Genomic DNA, 21,932 nt, shown 5'->3' with positions numbered 1-21,932 from the left:
TTCCATACAAAGAAAAGTACTATATTCATTAACTTGAGATGTCTGGTTTTTCTGTAATTAGCAGTAATCTTTTGATGTTCTTAGGTCCTGAGTTTTTTTTGTTTGTTTGTTTGTTTTGCAGAAACTCCTGTATATCCTGGCTCCTCCCTTACTTCTCTCATTTGAGTTAATTCAGACTTGAATCAAGTCTTAGTTAAGATAATGAGGCCCAGAGAGTTTGAGTCATTTGCTCAATGCCACAGTAGCTAATCAGTGATGGAGCTGGAATTGGACCAGGGCTCTAGCCGCTTGTGTCATAGGCAGAAGGGAAGAAGGGGTTTCCATTAGGCAGTGAGTTGTTGATACCCATATAAGGAGAACTGAGAACTCCAACCAGAAGTCCCAGGGCTCTCAGAGGAAACCCACGGTGCCAGGAGCTGGTTCCTTCTGGCCCCGCGGACCAGCGGCCTTTATTTTTTTGCCATCGGTGTCTCTTCTTGAGGAGGCATCCTAGTGGGGAAAACTGATGACTGCTTCCTCATTGGTTAAGGGTTTATCAGAGAAGGCTGGTGTCAGGGCCATCATGAAATGTTGGATTCTTTTCACCTCTTTGCTTGTTTTGGGGAGGAAGATAATTTCCCCTCGCCCTCCTAGGTTCTTCTGGCTGGTCTAATACTTAAATTGACATGAGACAGATCAACAGGAGGAAATCGAACCTTGATGACACATATATGTGGGAGAGACCCAGGAAAACAGTGACTCACCAAAACGTCTGAAGCCCTCACCTTAAATACCACCATTAGCTAAAGACGGAAGAGATATTGAGGGTAGTGTTCTGGGATTTTAAAGGAGAGGAAGACGATTGACGTGGATATTGAAAAGCAAGTGTTTGGTAAACAAATGTTTGCTGGGCCCTGCAGAGACAATGGGATACAGAGAGAAATTTTATCAAACAGACTTTGCTAGGTTCCTTCCTGTCTAAGCACCTAGTTCCTACTGTGGTTATCTATGGTGACGACTCCCTTCCTGGAACAGGTTCTCTCCCTACACTCTTTAGGCTGTTAGGCAGGAAGTGAAAAGACTTTTTTTTTTTTTCCTTTTGAGTCTTTTGGGCCTTGATTGTTTTTGGCTCAAAATAATTCACATGGAGGGGGAGGGTACAGTTCAGTGGTAAAAGCATGTGCTTAGCATGCATGAGGTCCTGAGTTCAATCCCCAGTACCTCCATTAAAAAGACACTAATAATAAAAATTTTTTAAATTCACATACCAAAGAAATATTTTTGGGGTGACAAATCCCCCCCAACACTGATCAGCACTTGTACTATAGATTCTTTGAAGAAGGCAGAGCAGATAGAGGGAATGAGGGTGGCAGGGGTGCTGGCTGCCTGGGGCAGGTGGGACCTTATGGCTCAGGGTTTGGTACTGATTTTTCACAGGTCCAACAACCCCATCTACCCAAAGATTTATTGAGGGCCTTTAGGATCAGGCACTGCTGTGGGTGTTGGGGAATCAGAAGAGAAAAAGACAAACAAAACTCCCAGCCCACACGGAGCTTACGTTCTTGTTGACGCCCCAGTCCATGTGCATTCTGCCTTAGCCAGGCATCTGGTGGACTGACTCACGCTCACTTGCTAGGAGTTGACACAGAACCAGAACATTGAATACCTACTTGACAGGGTGTGGTTGACCTCTCCACTGATTGGAATACTTAGGCCTGGGTTAGTTACCAGGAAAGCGCTAGATAAGCTGACCTCAGAGCCCAGGGAAGGGTAGTTCTGGAACATGTTCTTTTTTGCCCTGAGAAAGGCCTGCCTATGAATGTGCCTTTGAGGATGTCGACTAAAAAAACACACACACACACACACACGAAACACACAGTGTGGGAGCTGTGAGTTCAGTTTTATCTGAGGACTTACTGAGGCCCAGGATACAGACTCTCAGATCGCTCTGAGGAACTACTCCAGAGGGGTAAGGAGGGAGGTCAGTATATGTGTGGTTCTGAAGGGGGTCCATGCAATAAAGCACACATCTCGGTAGAAGGTTACTGCTAGTCACGGGGAACAGGTATCTCAGTTACTGATTTGAGTGCTTTTCTAAGCATAAGAAGATGCAAGAATCGGGGTTCATAAAATTTTCTCCTGAAAATGTCTGACTATCTGGGGCCCTGTTCTGCCAGTTTTCCCAGAGCCAGAGTGCCCTATTCCTGATCTCCATCCTGAATTCTTTCTAGGGTGTCGGTCAGTGACTGCAGTGGCTAATGACTGAATTCTTGTAAATCCTGGTGGCAGGCAACATTCCTTAGTTGGTGCTGGGCTGCACCCCGCCAGCCTGCAAGACTTGTAGTTGCCCAACCTCAAGACCAAAGAAAGAGCCCAGAGATAGCAACGGGGCAGGGATCTTACAAGTCTGAAGCAAAAGGTCCTGGAGCGACACCCCATTGTGGATGGCAGATGACAGTGCAGGAATCTTCACTCCTCTTGGGGGAGACATGGGCTACCATTTATAGTGGGAACTGACGTCAGGTTGGTTCATGAGTTGCCAGGGAAACCAGCTGCTGGGGCAGGAGGCAAGCATGTAGGCAGTTACTGATTAAGCCCTATGATTAAGAGATTAGATAGTCCTGTGAGTGAAGCAGGGGCTGGTTGAGCAGGGGATGTACAGAGAGCAAGAGAACAGCCATTCTGAGTGGCCTGATCATACAGTTGGCAAGAGGAGGTTAAGTTTGCATTGGCCAAATGCTGCCAGGTCTGTGTGCCTTTCTGCACTCTATCCACATGTTTTCTTCAGAGAGATTAATGGAGCTGTTCAAGATGCATCTTTCTTTTCCACAGTTCACTATGTCACACCCACAGGCTGCACATGGGGGCACATGGTCCTCTTCATTGAGATGGGGGCTCCTAAATCTCCTTTATAGACCATTTAGCACGGTGTTCCTTAAACTTGGCTGCCCCCTTTAAAAAATACAATGCCTGGTGCCACTGTACCCCAGTGGTTCTCACATGTTGGTGTGTATCACAGAATCACCTGGAGAGCTGGAAGACCATGGAACCAGGCGCGCTGAGCCGGAAAGGGCCTGGCCCTTTGTATTTTCACCGGTTCTCCAGGACACGCTATGATAGTGCCCAAGGCTGAGAGAAGGTCACTGCATTGGATGAGCTACATCTGAATCTCAGAGTGGGGCCCAGGCATTGATTTTATTTTTAATGCTCCCAGTTGATATTTTTTAGATGATTATGATTTTTTATTTTATTCTGTGAATATGGTGAATTACATTGTTTTATTGTGGTAAAATGTACACGTTTACCATTTTAACCCTTCTTAAGTTTACGGTTCAGTGTTATTAAATATATTCACAGTGTTGTATAACCATCACCACTGTCTGTACCCGGAACTTCCATCATCTCCTTCATCCCATCATCTCCGACAGAAACTCTGTACCCATTAAACAACAACTCCCCACTACCCTCTCCCCTGGCCCTCCTAACCACCATTCTTCTTTGTGTCTCTAGGAATATTCCAGGTGCCTCATACAAGTGAAAGCAGTATTTGTCCTTCTGTGTCTGGTTTCTTTCACTGAGCATAATGTTTTCAAGGTTCATTTCCAGTTGATTTTAATGGGCAGCCAAGGTTGGGAAACCACTGATCTGACTCCACAGCCACTCACCCTGTTAGCGTGTGCTGGTTTCCCACACGGAGCTGCCCTTGGCCGTGGTTCTGAGCACCCTGCTATGGCAGTTTGCAATACCTGGTTTCTATGGGAACAGTCCTGCACCCTGTTACCACCCACATCAGCAACTCCCCATCACTAGTGAATATCACACACCTGTGTTCTGTTGTAAACGCTTCTCTAATTACTACCTCAGTAACTTTGGGTGGGCATCAAAGTCTGTGCCTCAGTTTCCTCATCTGTAGGTTGGGCATATAGGATTATAATGAGAATTAAATAAACATATACATCTCAAGCACTTAGAAGAGTGCCTGGTTAATAAGCACCCATCCATTAAGTATGTTAGCAGAAGAAACAGAAAAGTACATGGTGGGGGTGGTGAGTAGTGGGAGTTGGAGGGTGGGGGCAGGGGAGGGGCTGTTGATGTTCCCATATCTCCATCTGAATTCTGTCTATAGTTGTGTTGTCTTGTATCTGAGTTGGTTTTCTTGCCTGTAAAATACTAATGAAAATATTATACGTCCTTGATTCTAAGTAATACTGTTAACAAAATTTTTACATTTAAACTTCTCTGAAATGATCAGGGAGTGTATTTAACAACTGATACCTCCTGTCCCCAGAGATGCTGCATTAAATTCATGGAACATCTGCTAATCCTGGATTTATAGTAATATTAACCCTTCAAGTTTGCTGCAGGGATTTAATGAGAGAATGTATGTGAAAAGTATTTCTTAAACATCATTCAGGTGTGGGATAATGTTTTCAAAAGTGAAGATGATAGAAATGAGAAGTATAAAAATTTTGTGTAGAACAAACAGGATGTGTTGTAAAAGCATTTTGTTTTTTTCAACCCTAACCCCCAAGGATGATAGTATTAGGAGGTGGGTCTTTGTTTAGTTTAGTTTTGTTTTTAAGGGGGGGCGGTAATTAGGTTTATTTATTTGCTTATTTGTTTTGATGGAGGTACAGGGATTGAACCCAGGGCCTCGTGCATGCGAAGCACATGCTCTACCACTGAACTATACCCTCCCGCTGTAAAAGCAGTTTATCAAGTGTTAGGTGTAATATATGAGCCAATTGTGGCTAGGCGTTTCCCCTGTGAAGTGTCTCTCGAGCACTGAAGTGATTTTCATTCTACAGCTGATTTTCTTATCTCCCCTCTTACTTCTAGTAGGAGCAGGGCAAGCCTTAATTTGGCTGAGCTTTATTTTTCTCATCTGTGATGAGGTTAGCCATAAATCCTTCAAGTTTAACCATTCCACGGGGTGATAGTACAGCGCCTTGAATTTTAATCCAAACTCTTCTCCTCACTGACTGCCGAACCTGGACAAATCTGTGCCTCAGTTTTGCCATCTATAAAATTAGGGTTAAGTTCCTTCTAACAGCCTTTCCAGCTTCATTCTCCCAGTATTCCCCAGGATTTCAAAGCTGGGTCCCCGTGTTCCTTGGAGGTCTATGAGGAATACCTGGTGATACTGGGGAGGTACCTGTGCTGCTGCTTAAAAGATTCATTCTAATTTCCTGCATCTGCCCTTTAGGGAACATCCCTGGCTCTGCCGTGCTGGTGTTTGACATCCACGTGATTGACTTCCACAACCCTTCAGACTCCATCAGCATCACCTCCCACTACAAGCCCCCCGACTGCTCAGTGCTGAGTAAGAAGGGAGATTACCTCAAGTATCACTACAACGCTTCTCTTCTGGATGGGACCCTGCTGGATTCCACGTAAGGGCAGCCCGGGATCAGTGGGGAGCACTCCTGGCAGATAACAGTTGTGTGTTCCCACTGTCCTCCTCCTCTCTTCATCAGATACTGGTTGAGAGCTTTTACCTCCACGCCTTTCACAGTGCATATCTCAAGCGTACATCACTGTTCTGGTGTGCTGTTCTGAGAGTTCCCTATGAATGGTCTCATCCTGCACCTGTGAAATTATTTTTCTGAAAAACAGATCTCATCTTATCAATGCTGTCTTTAAAAATTAACCCACAGATAAAATGCAAACTCCAGAGTCTGGCACATCAGGCTCTCCTGTCAGCTCCGTTCTGCCTCACCGGTCTCATCTGCGGAGGCTCGCCTCCCGCCTCCCAGGGTGCCATGTGCACTGGTGCAGGATGTGCACTGCTTATACCCTTCCTTCTGGCTACCTTCTGCCCTTGCTTAAATGCCTTCCCTTTTCTCAAAACCTTTGCTTAATTCCTAGAGAGAATCAACTGCTCCCACTTCTGTAGTCTCATATGTTTTATGTAGTCCCTGCCTTTTAGTTATTTTTGTTTCCATCACTGTTGCTGGTGTGAACACCTTAGCCACTTAACATGTTTCTCCATATTATTCCTTACATCTAGCCCAAAACACAGCACAAAGGGAGTATTTTGTAAATGTTAATTGAGATGAATCTGAAAATATATTGCTGGGTATCAACAGTGTATGCTAGTATTATGCAGATAAAAGGAACTTTGCTTATGTATCTGAATCTCCAGAGATACCTATAAATTAGTGCACTGTTCTCTTCTTTGGGAAAGAAACATTTTCAGCACTTATGTCTCCATATAAGTACATCCATTTTTGCACTGAACCTGACTGAGATTCCTAAGTTTAGTCTTGGGGAGAAAGAAGGACTTCATATAAGTAAGTATGTGCTACTGCATTTATTCTAGATCGGGAGGGTCTTCTCCCTCTCCCACCCGTCCCTCCGCATTCTAGGTTCAGGTGACAGAGGGAAAGCCAGGCATGAAGAGAGCACATGAGGGACACACTCTTCAGAGCATTCTCTCTGGTGCTATGAGGTTCTGGACACTAACACATTTAGTGTATTTTATCAGATCTAAAATGTATTGCTTGTTAGAAGCATCATTTATTGTATCTCAAGAAAGTAAGAATGCTGCCCCCCAATAATGACATGCTGTCCATCATGAGACGTATCCCAAAGAAAGAGATGTTAAAATGTGAATCAATTAAATATGCACTGGTCTCTGGGTCCCAGATTTACAGGGACCTGGCCTACAACAAACCTCGCACTGATGATTAGAAGCCTGTGGGGGACAGTGGGAAAGAAGCGTGAATGTAGTTGATGGGGAGCAAGTGAGCTTATGCGTGGGGAAATGGTCCACAGGGTTAGAAGAGCCTGTAAGGCTGATGGGTGGCGGGCATTGCTCTGGCCAACGTTTGTGTTCTTGTCTGGTGCTCTTAGGGCCTTGGGAAGAGAAAGGGGGTGGGAAGTGAACAAAGGAATTCCTTTTCTGGTGGCTTCAGGATATGCTTCTCATGTAGGGTGGGGAGAGACAGTCTTCCTGCTTCTGTGTGTGTTTGGCGGATGTACAACATTCTTACAGAGCATCCGGCAGCCATGTGATGCTCCTTCTTGTTGTCAGAGATTCCATTCTGAACGCTGAGAGTCATTTGCATTACGTTTAGCCATAGTTTGTTTTTTGTGCCTGTGAGTCATGGCTATGTTACATTTATATACACATATATTTTCAGATTCTTTTCCATTATAGCTTATTAGGAGAAACTGAATATAGTTCCCTGTGCTGTACAGTACGTTACGTATAAATTGACACGGAAGAGCAGTGTCCGAGCATCCCTGCTGGTCTCTTCTGGGTGGAAGCTTCAGAATAATGGGACAGTGAGGAGTGTGGCAGGTGTCTGCTTACCTGCGTGTGGGAGAGGAGCCCCTTCAGGAAGAGGGGTCCTGGTCCCACCCCAGCCCCAATGTGGGTCCTGTAAACAAGGAGGCAGGAGCTGCTGTGGTTGATTGTTCATCAGGGCTAGGAGAATCTGCAGTGGAGAGGGTAGAGGGGAACGTGGGCAGAGAGCCAGGGAGGGCTGCCTGCCGCAGGAAGCAGGAAGCTGGTGACGGATGGGAAGCCGGGACTGCACAGAAGGAATGAGGAGAATGTCTGAGAGAAAACCCAGCAAAATAAAAACAAAAGGATGACTTGAGGAAAAAGAATTAGTGGGGTTTTTGGAGATGACACGTGAAAACAAATTGCTTGCTTGGAGGATTTTCTTAATGTGTGTTGAAACTGGCCTCAGTGGAGAAGAAACATTTGTTATTCGCTAACTAAATGAGTTCTTGGATATTCTGTAAGACTTGGAAACCTAGTAGTCCCATGGGAAGTTCCCCAGTGGTCCCTGGAAAAGGCATGAGAGGGCGCCTCTGTGCTACTGACAAAGGAGGGATTGTGTCGGGGGCAGGACAGAGGACGTCGTCTGCTAGGGGTGGCCTTGTTTCGGCTTCGTCCCAGGTACGACAAATGCAAACCCTGTTTTGGTTTGCCGGCTCCAGAGAACCAGCTTGAGGAGGGAGGGAGGCAGCAGCCCTGCACCCAGGGGAGGCCGGGAGCCTGAAATGGGATGTGACCAAAGGAGCAGTCCCTTCGTGTTGTGTTGTCACCACCTGGTGGTGGGCATCAAGGGGGCTCCAAGATATCCGGGAGGCTTTCCTTCCTGGACGTTTAAGAACATTCCCACTGTTTGCCTTTAGGAAGTGATAGGAATGCCATAGATTTGGAAATAGATTTACTTTCTTTTCTACTCTTTTTTGTTTTTAGATTTATTTATGTATTTATTTATTTTAATGGAGGTACTGGGGATTGAACCCAGGACCTCGTGTGTGCTAAGCATGTGCTCTACCACTGAGCTATACCAACCCCCCTGGAAATAGATTTACTTCCGATAGTGACTGAGGTGACTGAGCCAACTTCTATTCATCTAGATTCCCGAGGACTTTGGGCATCAAGGATCATTAAAACCGTGGCCCAGGTGAAACTCTCACTTATTTTTCTGGAGTCACAGACTTTTACAGACACAAGCACTTTACACCCTGCAGGCCATCCTTCCATTGAGCTCTTTATCCTTGCTCTCTGCTGTGCCACGCATAATACGCTATTTACTATTTAGGATATTCTGTGTAATAAATGTTATCTCCATTTTATGCATGAGGAAACAGAGAAATTATTATTTCCTAGGGTCAAATTAAGTGGCAGAACCAGGATTCAAACCCAGGTCTTGCTGAATCCAAAACCCAGGATCTTAATTATATATATTTTTTAATTCTCATGAAAATTTCTGCCTAGAACATTGAAACTTAAGAGAAAAATTGCAAAACAGTACACAGGACCTTTTTTCCTCTGAACCATTGGCGAGTAGGAAGCCACTAAGGTCCCATCACCTCTGAAAACTTCAGTGTACATTTCCTACGAACACACACATTCTCCTGCGTAATTCAGTACATACCTTAAAGTCAGGACATTAACACTGATACATTACTACCTTTTAATTCTCAGTCCCTACTTGAGTTTTGCTAAATGTCCTCCTAAGGTCTTTTAAGCAAAAGGATCTGTTCCAATACGCTCCAACATTCTGAACAGTCCCTCCTCAGTCTTCCCTTGATTTTCACCTCAACATTTTTTTAAAATTTCAGGCTGGTTGTTTTGCAGAATGGCCCTCAGTGTGGGTTTGTCTGATGTTTCCTTATGATTCCACAGGCAATCTGTACCTTTGGCAGAAAGATCACAGAAGTGATGTGTTCTTCTCAGGAGAACCCTCTCAAGGACCAGTGGGCTGATGACCTAACTAGGGACTCTTCTGTTTCATTTTCAGGTGGAATTTGGGCAAAACGTATAATATTGTTTTGGGATCTGGACAAGTCGTGCTGGGAATGGATATGGGTCTCAGAGAGATGTGCGTTGGTGAGAAACGGACTGTGATCATTCCGCCCCACCTGGGCTATGGGGAGGCTGGCGTGGGTGAGTGTGCAACTGCGTGAAAAGGTGTTTGGGGCACATTCCCCGTCTGCGGTTTGTGCCTTTTGAGGCGCTGTGTTTAGAGCCACAATATGCTTCTTCCACTTAAAACCCAAAGAATCTGTGGTTTTTAAGTGTCTAGCATTTTTAATTAAAGACCCCTGTGAATTCAGTATTAATACCATGTTAGTGGGGTTAAGCAGGGGTTTTTGTGAAACAAACCTTGACTTTTCAAACCCACCTGTGGGAAATGTCCCTGAAGGGGCTTCCCACGTGATTTCTCTTAGTCAAGACAGGTGCTTCCTTGGGAACTGTTTCCCAGCACGGTGGGATGTTGAACTTGTAAGCTACCCAAGGAGATTTCCTTGTGAAGAGATTGGTTTCAAGCTCTGGCAATACTGGCCTTATGTTGCCCTCACAGCTATTATGGTTTATTTCATAACTTTGGCCAAAATGAGCCCTCCTCTTGGGAGGTGTGGGAACTCTTTCAGTTTTTATGCTCCTGCTATCTGGAGATGGAGGATATGGAGGAGATGAAGGGCCAACTTAGAAAAGTGATAGGCACTTTGGATTGATCCTCTGTTTCACAATTTTTAAATAATTGTAAAAATACTGTTACTTCCCCCAATCTGAGAAGAAACACTTTTAAAAATACGTGTTTGTAAGACCATGCTCCTGTGATATATTATAAATAATTCTAATATGTATTATTTTAAATTATATATATTACATTTACTTATATCCGCGTACTTATATAAATTCTTTTGGACTCATACTATATATATTGTTCTAGAATTTGTGTTTACAAATCACATCTTGGATCATGATTTTAAGGCAGACTATATTATTCTTAAAGTTCTGCTGTTAGATTTATTCAAAAATTCCACCACTGTAGTCTCTACTGGTGGCTTTTAAACTTTTTAAACTTTTTTCACCAAGACAACCATTTTATCTCCCAACTTGTTACACGTAAACATACAATTTTATACATATATACATATACATTTAGTTTTATATATAAAATTGAAACTAAGTTTCATAAAATGATACCTATCCTTTCTATGTGGGGTATACCCTGATTTTATTCTATTCCTTGGTTGAAAACAACGCTGGTCATCATCCTCAATATTGATTTCATGACTCACTACCTACAGTTTGGAGAAACCACTTGCTGATGCTGAACTTTCTTGGTTTCACAAGACAGGGCTCCAAACACAAGGCAGCTAAACCCGGGTTGCGGGGGAGGTTGAGAGGGGCGTGCCCACAGCCCTGTCGTTAACACTGCCTCCTCCCCTGTCCGTGCGGCAGATGGAGAAGTGCCCGGCAGCGCGGTGCTGGTGTTTGACATCGAACTGCTGGAGCTTGTGGCCGGCCTGCCAGAAGGGTACATGTTCATATGGAACGGCGAGGTGTCAGCCAACCTCTTTGAAGAAATCGACAAGGATGGTGATGGAGAAGTCCTCCTTGAAGAGGTAACTGAAACCTTTCTGAAAGGAGGTGGGACCCAAGGGACTCAGGAAGCCTTATTGGGCTGGGGGACCCATCCTGTATGTGAAGCCTCTCGGAGTGAGGAAGACACCTGTGCTTGTTTCTTGTGATGGTAACCTGCACACTCACACACCAAGCACTTGCACATGTACTCTCTAAATTGAAGCTCACAATCCCTGTTTGAAGAAACTGAGGCCCTGAGAAGTACAGGGCTTGATTCCAGGTCTCACAAGTATGGTTTCAGTTCCTGGGTGCTCACTGCGGCCTGCACTGTACTAAGTGTTTTCACATATATCACCTTGCTTGACCCTCACAACAGTCAAGTTTTTTCAGGAGAAGCATCCCTGTTTTTCAGGAGAAGCAGCTGTGCACAGAGAGGGTAAATGACATGCCCAAGGTTGCACAGCAATCCAGTGGTTTGAGTCGGGATACACACCCCTGTCTTGGTCATCTAGATCCTGTATTGTTTCTCCTGCCCCAGACACACCTTTGTGGAGCTGGCCATAGAGTCCTAGTCTTGTCACAGCCCTGGGGAATTCCAGCTTATTCCACATCTGCTTATTCAAGGATGCAGCTCCAGCCTCCTCCCCTTTCTTCTGTCATCAGCATTTGCCTACTACTGGGTCATCCACAGTAGCATAAGAACATACTGCTATTTCCCCTTCTCTTGACACATCTTTTCTTTCTTTTCTGTCTTTATAGCAAAAACCTCAAGAGTTGTCTGTCCTCCCTGCCTCCAGTTCCTTTCCTCCTCATCTCTTTCCCACCACTCCTGTCAGCTTTTTATCCTTCCACACCACTGAACCTGGTCTTGCTAGGGAGCTGACTCCAGCGGTCAGTGCTCACGCTACTTCATCGCAGCGGACTCCTTTGTGGGCCGCCTTCTTCCCCCGGCTTCTGGATGCCAGGGCTTCTCAGTGTTCCTCCTGCCTCACTGGTAGCTTCTTTTCAGGAGTCTTCTCCCTGGGCTCTTCATGGTGGAGTGCTGTGGGCTAAGTCCTGAACTTGAGCTCCTGTCCCCCTTTCCCTCACTCCCTTGGTGGCCTCAGCCAGTCCCGTTGTCTTTACCATCCTTGTCCCGATGACTTCCAGATCAGTATCTCCGGCCCCATCTTCTCCTTCACTATTTCACACTCACATATCCAACTGCCAATTCAACATCTTCATTTACTGACCCCTGATGATCCACCCTGCTGAACGTGCTTCACCCAAAGCCTTCCCCATCTCAGTTGATGGCAATGCTTTCCTTCTAGTTGCTCAGGTGAGAGCGCTCAGCAGTCTGATTCCTCTCTTCCTCTCACAGGTTATAGTAAATCCATCAGGAAGTTATTCTAGCTCTATCTTGAAAGTATATCCAGAACCTGACCACTTCTCATCACCTGTGCTCCGTAGCATCTTAGTGCAGGTCCCGCCTGGACCTCTGCAAAGGTCTTCCTGCTCTCACCCTTGCCCCTCACAACAGCCAGAGTGACCCTTCTAAAACAGAAGCTGGGTCATGGCCTGCTTCAGTTCAGAACCCTGGAGAAGCCTCCTGTTGGGCTGCACCTTGCAGGCCTGAAAGCCTCATGGTTGCCCAGCCTCAAGACTGAAGAAACAGACAGTGACAGAGACATCAACAACTTATTGGACAGGGGATCTTACATGTTTGCAGCAAAAGGTCCTGGAGCGACACCCCACTATGTACCGCAGACAGCAAGGACATGGCAGGGATCTTCACTACCTGGGGGAGAAGGAGGCTACCATTTATAGGGGGAACTGACGTCGCATTGGCTTTTCAGTTACCTGGGAAACCAGCAGCTGGGACTTGTCCCTCACAGCCCCTCATGTTAACGACATCATGAGGACAGATGCTTCCCTTTAATAAACTAGCAGGTGGAGCTGTTCTGGACTAAGGATCAGAACAATCTCTGGCTGGGGCAGGGGGCAAGCACATTCTTGTGTGTAGGGTGTAGGTGAAGCAGGGACTGGTGGAGCACAGGATGTACAAAGAGCAAGAGAACAGCCATCTTGAGTGGCCTGACCATACCCAGCCCCCATTTCCTAGTCTTTACAGTGGCCTGTTAGGCCCTACAAAGGCCCCCCACCATCTGCTTGCTGTAACCTCCTCCCCAGTGACTCTCCTCTCGCTGTCCTGTGAACACACTGGGCATCCACCCATCCCAGGTCTTTGCACCAGCTGTTCTTTGCTCAGAAGAAAAATTCCCCTGGATAACTGTTGGGCTCATTCTCACTTCCTTCAAGCCTTTGCACAAGTCTGTCTTTCTCACTGGGGTCTTACCCTGACCACTGAATTGATACTTCAACCCGTTCCCCTACCTCTACTTGATCTTCCTCACTTGGCTCTACTTTTCATTTCTCTGGAGAATTTCACTTTCCAACTTTATAGTTCACTTTAAAAAAAAGTTCCTTTTTAATTGCGTGTCTTTTCCACTAGCATGTACTAGAATTCCAAGGGCAGGATATTTTGTATGTTTATTGATGTATCTCCAGGGTCTAGGATGGTGCTCAGCACATGGTAGATAGTAAGTTTTTATTGTGTGAATGAGTGAATGAATGAATGAACACAGGCAGCATGTTCTCAAAGGCGAGGGTGGTTAGGGGATTGGCCTTTGGTCTAAAATTAAGTGTTGATTTGGGGAAAGGGGATAGTTTCAGTGGCTGCTGTGTATTGGCTGCCTGGGACCTAAGGGGTCCTGGAGTCATTTCTTCAGGGGTTTTTAACCTGCATATGGAGGGAAAAACCCAGGTCATATAGCTCCTTAGATTTTGTCTGTTCTGCTGGCTCAGACTTACTGCCCTCAGGCTGCTCTGCTCAGGCTCCGGCTTGGTATTCTTGGCTGCTGTATCTCATGGTCTATCCTGTCCCCTTTCTCTCCAGTTCTCAGAGTACATTCATGGCCAGGTGGCATCTGGCAAAGGGAAACTCGCTCCTGGATTTGATGCTGAGATGATTGTGAAGAATATGTTCACCAACCAGGACCGGAATGGAGACGGGAAGGTCACAGCTGAGGAATTTAAACTCAAAGACCAGGAGGCCAAACACGACGAACTCTAAACCTGACATGAGCCACTTGTGTGACACCAAGCCCTCTGTCGTGGCATAAAGTGCAGTGAGGGTCTCTCAGAAGAGAATCGTCAGCAAGTAGTACATGGGTCACATAGTACCTGGGACATACATCATGGTGGGTTGATACACATGGTGAGACTTTTAGGCTGATGCTAAACAAAATCAGTGCAGGTGCCTTAGCATGGGCTGTGGAGAATATCGAAAAGGCTGCGTTGTCAGCCATTGTTTTGTGAGCCTTCTGGGTAGTTTTGTTATTAAAGGAAAATAGTGTCATACAGAAGTTATAACCATCTTGGAGGGAACGGAAGAAAAAGTGTCTAGGTTACTTATATGAAGAGGATTAAAAATTTTTTTAGCCTGCTGGTGTTTTAAAAGTGTTCTCCAGATGGGCAGAAAAGACAGAGGGCATGCCTCAGCAGGACCCAGATAGCCCCAGAAAACTCTTCCCACTTGGTAGTGCCCAGCCTCCACTGTCCCTCAGTACACACACACATACACTGACACACTTACTTTTCTAGTTAATCACACCCCACCTCACTGTGGTCTTCCTATTGGCTGGGTAACTTGGAGGTTAAAAAGAAAATCAGCAGACCAAAGGAAAGACTTCTTGGACCATGAGTAGAGAATTTGATTCTGCATTTGTCACATAAGGGTATCTGCTTCACTTTCTTATTCCCTTCACTCTGTCCTATTGCACTGTCTTCCTGCCCTGAATCCTTCAATCAGATGGATACATGGAGAACTGGTGAGTATCTCACTGTGGCCAAGGTGGAAATGTCATCCCAACAGATGAGCATAAACAGAGTGATGTATTTCTGCTGCTCATACATGCCCTGGAGAGGGAGGTGCCCTAAGGCCTGTGGGCCTCTGTGTAGAACAGTGTTCCTGCTGGCCTGTCCCCACGTTATGCAGTAACCACCTTGCTGCCTCCTAATGTCCTCTGTTCCCAAGTGGTGGTGGCACTTACCCTGAAGTAATCAATGATTTTCCTTTTGAAACTGCTTTGTTTTACTAATTTAAACTATTTTGTACTGATGTAACCCTGAGATAGTTCATGAAGATGCTCTGCACTCATTCAATGGAATAAATGTTGGAAAATGAACTTTTGACCTATAAAGTAATGAATTACATCATCAGTTTTTGTGGTGTTTTATTTGAAGGCTCATGTAGCCCATGAGAATACACCATGCCATCAGAATCCCCTTGATAAAAACTCAGCAGGACTGAATTGAAAGGAGAATTGGAAGGAGACAACTGTATAGTATACAGGGAGGGTAGGTCAGTGAGGGTCCTAGCTGGAAACACACCCTCATATAGGACTTCTGAAGAGAACTCTTTACAGAAGTGTGGGCAGGATGTCGAGGTACCCATGACTGTTGACCAGCAACAGCAGGAAGCTATTCCACCCCGTGGGCTTGAAGGATCAAGGGGAGTCCAGGTGGGGCTGCCTGGCAGTTGTGGACGGACACAGCTACTCCCAGAACTGAGGCTGGCACTGTAGCAGAGGAGTGAGGGAAGAAACGCCCCTCCTTTGTCCTGCACTGGCTCCAATTAGCTGAAGCCAATCTGAAACCAGAGGGCAAGGAGCTTAGGGGCTGCTGTTCTCAGAGATCAGCGTTTTGGGGTGCAGAGGAAGGTGGACAATGACGCTGGTGGGGGTTGGGGTCAAAGCAAATGGAGGCTAACTGGCATGTGTATAGGGAAAACATGTATATCTACATATATATTTTAAAAAGCAAATGTTATGGTTTACTCTTTGCAGGGACTGTGTGTGCTTTTGGGAGGTGAAGGAGGTACTCATGGGCTTCCTGGCTGCTCCTGCAGCTGTCATTGATGTTCCCTCACCCTCTTCTACAGAGCACAGTCACGCAGATTTCTCATTTAACAGAATTCCCATAAGTGCACTAGATAGGTTAATGCTCTGCTAAATTGAATTGTCCTTTGGAATGCACTTGACCTATAACACTTTATTATGCTTACTTATCTTTATGAAGATAAAAATCTTGTGCTTATTCTCTTACCCTAGATCTTTAGTTGGTCCTCTTTGAATTTCTTCACTGGCTATTTTCTACAGTGGTGGAGACAGACTGACTGAATAGAGTTTCTCTGGGGAAATGAAGGGCTGTGGGCCTTAAGAGCTTCAAGAATGGAAGGAAACTTAAGCTTATTTTTGCTTTTGTACTTAAGCTGTCTGCCTGACTGCTGAGCTGGAACATTGGTGTTTTCTGGCCTTCAGACTCAAGACTGAAATATTGGCTCTTCTTGGGTATCTGGCCTTTTGTTTTTGAGCTTTACTGAGGTATCATTATCAAAATGTAAGACATTTCAAGTGTATGTGATCATTTGATATAAATATACATTGTGAAAGGATTCCCCCATTTAGTTAATTAACACAAACAACCCCCCTTTTTTGGAGAACATTTAAGTTCTACTCTTCAGCAAATCTCAGCTATGCAATAGTCACCATGTTAAATATTAGATCCAGACCTTATTATAGCTGAAGTTTGTACCCCTTTACCTACTTCCCTACCCTGGTAACCACATTTTTTTTTTTAACTGTTTCTATGATTTCAACATTTTTTTTTTATTCCACATGTAAGTGGTATCTTTCAGATATTTTTTGCAGTGTTTATCTTTCTAAATCTTTGGCTTATTGTTGAGTGCTGCCTGGCACTTCCATTCTTCTCATTGCTAAGGGAACATATGCCATTTTGGCAGGGAAGCTGGCCAGACTACAAGATTATACATAAGCACTTTAAAATCCTAGGTTTCTAGGAACAAAATTGCTTTCTTTGAAGCTTTCTTCCCTTGGACCTCTTGGAGATCTGGGGTCTTTATATAAAATAAGAATACTGCTCCCAATTATTTATTGCTAGTTGTGGATATAAATCTTCTATGCTTACTAAAACAGTGTTTGATTCTGTGTGGTCCTCTTCCTTAATGTTGGAATTTCAATAGGTCAGCGGATTCCTTCCAGCTTACAGTGGTCATATTTAAATGTCACTTGAATACAAAAAATATCCAAAATTTATGCATTTCAAAATTTCTTCTTTGAGCGCTAGGTACCTGTTTGGTATATTCCCTTGTATATCTCAGTCACCTTGAACTGCGAGTGTCCAATAGAATGGTCCACTCCCTTCCCAGCACCCTCCAGCCAAGCCTATTCCTCTCATTCTTCTGTTGCCCTCATTTACTCAAATCAGACACCTGGGAGCACCCTATTCTCTCACCACTGCCATATTTAATCCAACAGCAAGGCTGATCATTTCTAAATCTAAACTATTGCAAATGATCTACTTCTCTCCAGCTCCACTGCCCCGGTTCTGCCAACCTACCATAATTTCTAGTTTGGAATTCTGCAGTACTCCCTTATTTGTTTGCTTGGGTATACGGGAACCCCCTGCTTTTCAGTAGTTCACTTTACGCCACTTTGCTTTTATGAAAGACTTAAATTTGACATATCTATCTTCACTAACTGAAAGAAATCCCAGGAGGATTTTTGCTTTTACAAAAAGGTGCAAAGCAAGAACCACATTCAGTGTTGTAGAGGGAATGTGCAGCCCCAACAGCGAGAGGCACCGCCAAGCTCCTTCCTCAGGAACTACACTCAGTATCAAGCTGCCATAGCTTTGAACTGTATGTGAGCCTCTGTGCTTGATCTCTTTTGTGCCTCTGTTAGCAAGATGTGTCCTAAGGTAACTGCTTCTTTGCTTTACATCATTTTGGCTTAGGAAAAGTTTCATAGGAACACTACTTTCACATGTAGGGGGTTGGGTAGGACCTGTATCTGCCCCTACCAGTCCATTCGTCACTTGTCACCAACTGTGATCATGGCACTCCTTCACAGGGAAAGTAAAACTAAGTTTATTATGATTTACAAAAGCCCTGTAATCTGGCACCCGCCCCTCTCCTACTCATCTGATGCCATTCTTCTCTTTGCTCCTAAGACTGTTAGATCAGTTCTCAGTTCTTACTTGGGGCTTTTGCACATGCATTCCCTCTCCTTGGAAATCTGCCCCCTCAGCTCCTCACACAGCTGGCTCCTTGTAATCCTTCAGGCTTTGGCTTAAATATCACATCAGAGCTTTCTCTGACTACCCTATCTAAAATAGGTCCCTTGTTAGTTGTATTTTTTTCATAGTGTTTGCCTTATTTATGCTTTAGTTCTTTTCTCCTTTTGTCTCATCCATTAGGATGGAAGCTACATGAGGGCAGGAAACATGTCTGATTTAACTACTGTTTCTCTAGAACCTAATACAAAGTAAGGACTTAACGTATTTGTTGAATGATTCATTTAATCCTTCCCTCTTGAATTAATATGCCACTTTACAGATGAGGAAATCAAGGCTTAGAAAACTTGAAAACTTACTCCATGTCATAGGCAGAATCAAAGACTCATATCCAGGTATGACCAATTTTGAAGCCTGTGTCCTTTATACCTCAGGCATTCATCTTTTAAACTTCGTACTGAAATACCAGACTAAGTACAAAATACAGCAGGACTGCTGAATTCTGGGGCAACCTTGGGAAAGTTTCAGGCTTAGTCATTCAAGATCACACGTATCCTCTCCTTCCTGATTCTCATAGGGTATTACCAAAGAGAAAACCCTGAACCTCAAGTTTGGTTAAAAAAAACCTTCAATAATCTACCTAATCAACTTTAGTGTCTTTTAAACACACCATGGAATGTAGATTTCTAATGATATCTCTGGTGCAAGCTAGTTTTCTTTCTCTGACAAACTAGTCCCCCTCCCCTATTTTCTTCAAAATTGTGACCCTTAGCACTCAAAACTGCTTTCCTCACAAAGTAAAATTTGAAATTGACAACTACTGGTGGTAGTTGGTGTTGGGAAAGCTGCACAGCTGCATGTAAATCAATGAAGTTAGAACGTTCCCTCACACCATACACAAAAATAAACTGAAAATGGCTTAAAGACTTAAACATAACATAGGAAACCACAAATCTCCTAGGAGAACATAGGCAAAACATTCTCTGATGTAAATTGTTGCAATGTTTTCCTACATTAGTCTACCAAGGCAACAGAAATAAAAGCAAAAATTAACAAATGGGACCTAATTAAACTCATAAGCTTTTGCACAGCAAAGGAAACCATAAGCAAAATGAAAAGACAACCTATGGACTGGGAGAAAATATTGGCAAGTGATGTGACTGACAAGGGCTTAATTTCCAAAATATACAAAGAGCTCATACAACTCAAAAAAACAAGCAATCTAATCAAAAAAAGAGCAGAAGACCTAAACAGACATTTCTCCAGTGAAGACATACAAATGGCCAATGGGCACATGAAAAGATGCTCCACATTGCTAATTATCAGAAAAATGCAAATCAAAACTACATATCAACTCAAACTGGTCAGAATGGTCATCATTAAAAATTACACAAATGATAAATGCTGGCAAGGGTGTGGAGAAAAGGGAACCCTCCTACACTGTTGGTGGGAATGTAGTTTGGTGCAGCCATTATGGAAAACAGTATGGGAAATAAAAAACTAAAAATAGACTTACCATATGATCCAGCAATCCCACTCCTGGCCATATATCCGGAAGAATCTCTAATTTGAAAAGACACATGCACCCCAATGTTTATAGCAGCAGTATTTACAATAGCCAAGACACAGAAACAACCGGAATGTCCATTGACAGATGACTGGATAAGGAAGCTGTAGTATATTTATATAATACAATACTGCTCAGCCATAAAGAATAAAATAATGCCACTTGCAGCAACATGGATGGACCTGGAGATTCTCATTCTAAGTGAAGTAAGCCAGAAAGATAAAGAAAAATACCATATGACATCACTCATATGTGGATTCTAAAAAAAGAAAAAAGACAACAATGAACTTATCTACAAAACAGAAACAGACTCACAGACATAGTAAATAAACTTATGGTTGGTTACCAGGGGGAAAGGGGATAAGAAGGGATAAATTGGGAGTTTGAGATTTACAAATATCAACTACTATATATAAAATAGATAAACAACAAGCTTCTTCTGTATAGCACAGGGGATGATATTCAATATCTTATAGTAACATATGGTGAAAAAGAATATGAAAAGGAATATATGTATATGTATGACTGAAACATTATGCTGTACACCAGAAATTGACACACTGTAAACTGAATATACTTCAATCAATAAAAATACTAAAAATAAGTGGGGGAAAAAAACTACAATGAGGTACCAACTGAAACTGGTCAGAATGGTCATCATTAAAAATTACACAAATGATAAATGCTGGAGAGGGTGTGGAGAAAAGGGAACCATCCTACACAGTTGGTGGGAATGTAAATTGGTGAAGCCACTATGAAAAACAGTATGCAGTTTCCTTAAAAAACTAAAAACAGACTTACCATATGATCCAGCAATCCTACTCCTCGGTATATATCTGGAGAAAATTCTAATTTGAAAAGATACATGCACCCCAATGTTCACAGCAACACTATTTGCAATGGCTAAGACATGGAAGCAACCTAGATGTCCACTGACAGATGATTGCATAAAGAAGTATACATATATATATACACACACACACACACACACATCTCATATTTCTGTCTGTAAGCCTGTTTTGTAAATAAGTTCATTTGTTTCAATTTTAGATTCTGCATACAAGTGGTAAAATATATATGTGAATATATAATGGAATACGACTCAGCCATAAAAAAGAATGAAATAATGCTATTTGGACCCAGAGATTATCATACTAAGTGAAGTAAGTCAGACAAATATCATATGATACCACTTGTATGCAAATCCAGGCAGTCTGACTCTATGGCCCATTTCCTAACGCCTACATTAAATTGCTTTGAAAATTAAATTTGAAAACAAATATTTTAAATATCACTAACATCAGGGGCAGTGAGATATGATAGGTTCATGAGTGTATAGTGGAAGAGTCGTGGGCCTTGGGTTGATAATCGAGTTATCTTGGTAGTGGCTTGAAGAGGCTATGGAGACTGCTTTCATGGCCTTCGTTTTATTGGGAGGTGACTGACCTACAGTCTTAGTAAAAGACTGAGCCACGACTAGAATGCAAGGCATACCTTCAGACTTCTTTACATTTACACCATGCAAAATGCTTATTTGTGGAAGCATACTATAAACTTCTTTGGAAAACAGCCAATATGGAAGGCTCTAACAGCAAATACAGGGGTAAAGAGCTATCATTAGATCAGAGATGCCCAACTATTTTCTATATGAAAAAGCCCTGCAGGTAATTGATACTCCCATGCTATGCTATCTGCTTTAAAGCAGGAAGTTTGGTTTTGAGTTCCATTCTGGAAATACCTAAGCAGGAACAGTCTACTTTCTGCCAGTGCATACTTTGTTTCATTATTATAAAAAGGAGAAGCAGTGATGAAGGATAAGGATGGGGTACCACAGTAAAAAAGTTTGCACCATGAGACCTTCCGTATCTGATTAGACTAGAAATTATTGACCACACTGGACGTCCAGAACCAGGTGGATCATGCTTTGTCTGTATCATAGTTCAGATGCTAAGAAAACTAATTAGTTGCTTATAGACTCTGCAGTTCAAGAGCTAGAGTCAGGATCAAAGTTATCACAATGGCAAATCTCTGAATGGAATTCAGGCTACAGAGATGAATGTTGGTTCCTAACCTCAAAGTACTCGGTTTTAGTCACCAGGACACACAGCTACATTTTGTTCCCTGCCTGTGGCTGTTTCTGAAATGCTTAGACTTACAATGAAGTATCTTCTTTTACTAATATTTTCATTGGTGGAAAACAATTTTCCCAGGCCACAGTATTTTCTGAAGAGTAGATTAAATTTTCTCTGCAAAAATCTTTTTATTCTTATGGTGTGTCAATTTGAAAATAATCTAAATAGCCACTATGACAAGGACACTAGGATTCATACATCATACACACACAAGAAAAACATGGCACGTTTTGTTGAATGAGTATTTGTTGGATAAATAATAATAGTCTTCACAGAA

General features: G+C 43.4%; 1 protein-coding gene across 1 annotated transcript in view; it reads left to right on the top strand.

The window, feature by feature from the left end:
* Positions 1-15,082, top strand: part of FKBP9 (FKBP prolyl isomerase 9) — a 38,580-nt gene extending 23,498 nt beyond the window's left edge. Inside the window, exons 7-10 of the mRNA XM_010971063.3 lie at positions 5,186-5,372; positions 9,249-9,394; positions 10,700-10,863; positions 13,758-15,082. Coding sequence (XP_010969365.3) covers positions 5,186-5,372; positions 9,249-9,394; positions 10,700-10,863; positions 13,758-13,934 — 674 coding nt within the window. The 3' untranslated portion in view covers positions 13,935-15,082. The remainder of the gene's footprint in view (positions 1-5,185; positions 5,373-9,248; positions 9,395-10,699; positions 10,864-13,757) is intronic.
* Positions 15,083-21,932: the final 6,850 nt, after the last annotated feature.

Source organism: Camelus bactrianus, chromosome 7, assembly GCF_048773025.1.
Source record: "Camelus bactrianus isolate YW-2024 breed Bactrian camel chromosome 7, ASM4877302v1, whole genome shotgun sequence".
NCBI classification, from domain to species: domain Eukaryota; kingdom Metazoa; phylum Chordata; class Mammalia; order Artiodactyla; family Camelidae; genus Camelus; species Camelus bactrianus.
The sequence above is the reverse complement of the archived record's forward strand: the minus strand, read 5'-3'. Positions and strand labels throughout refer to the sequence as shown.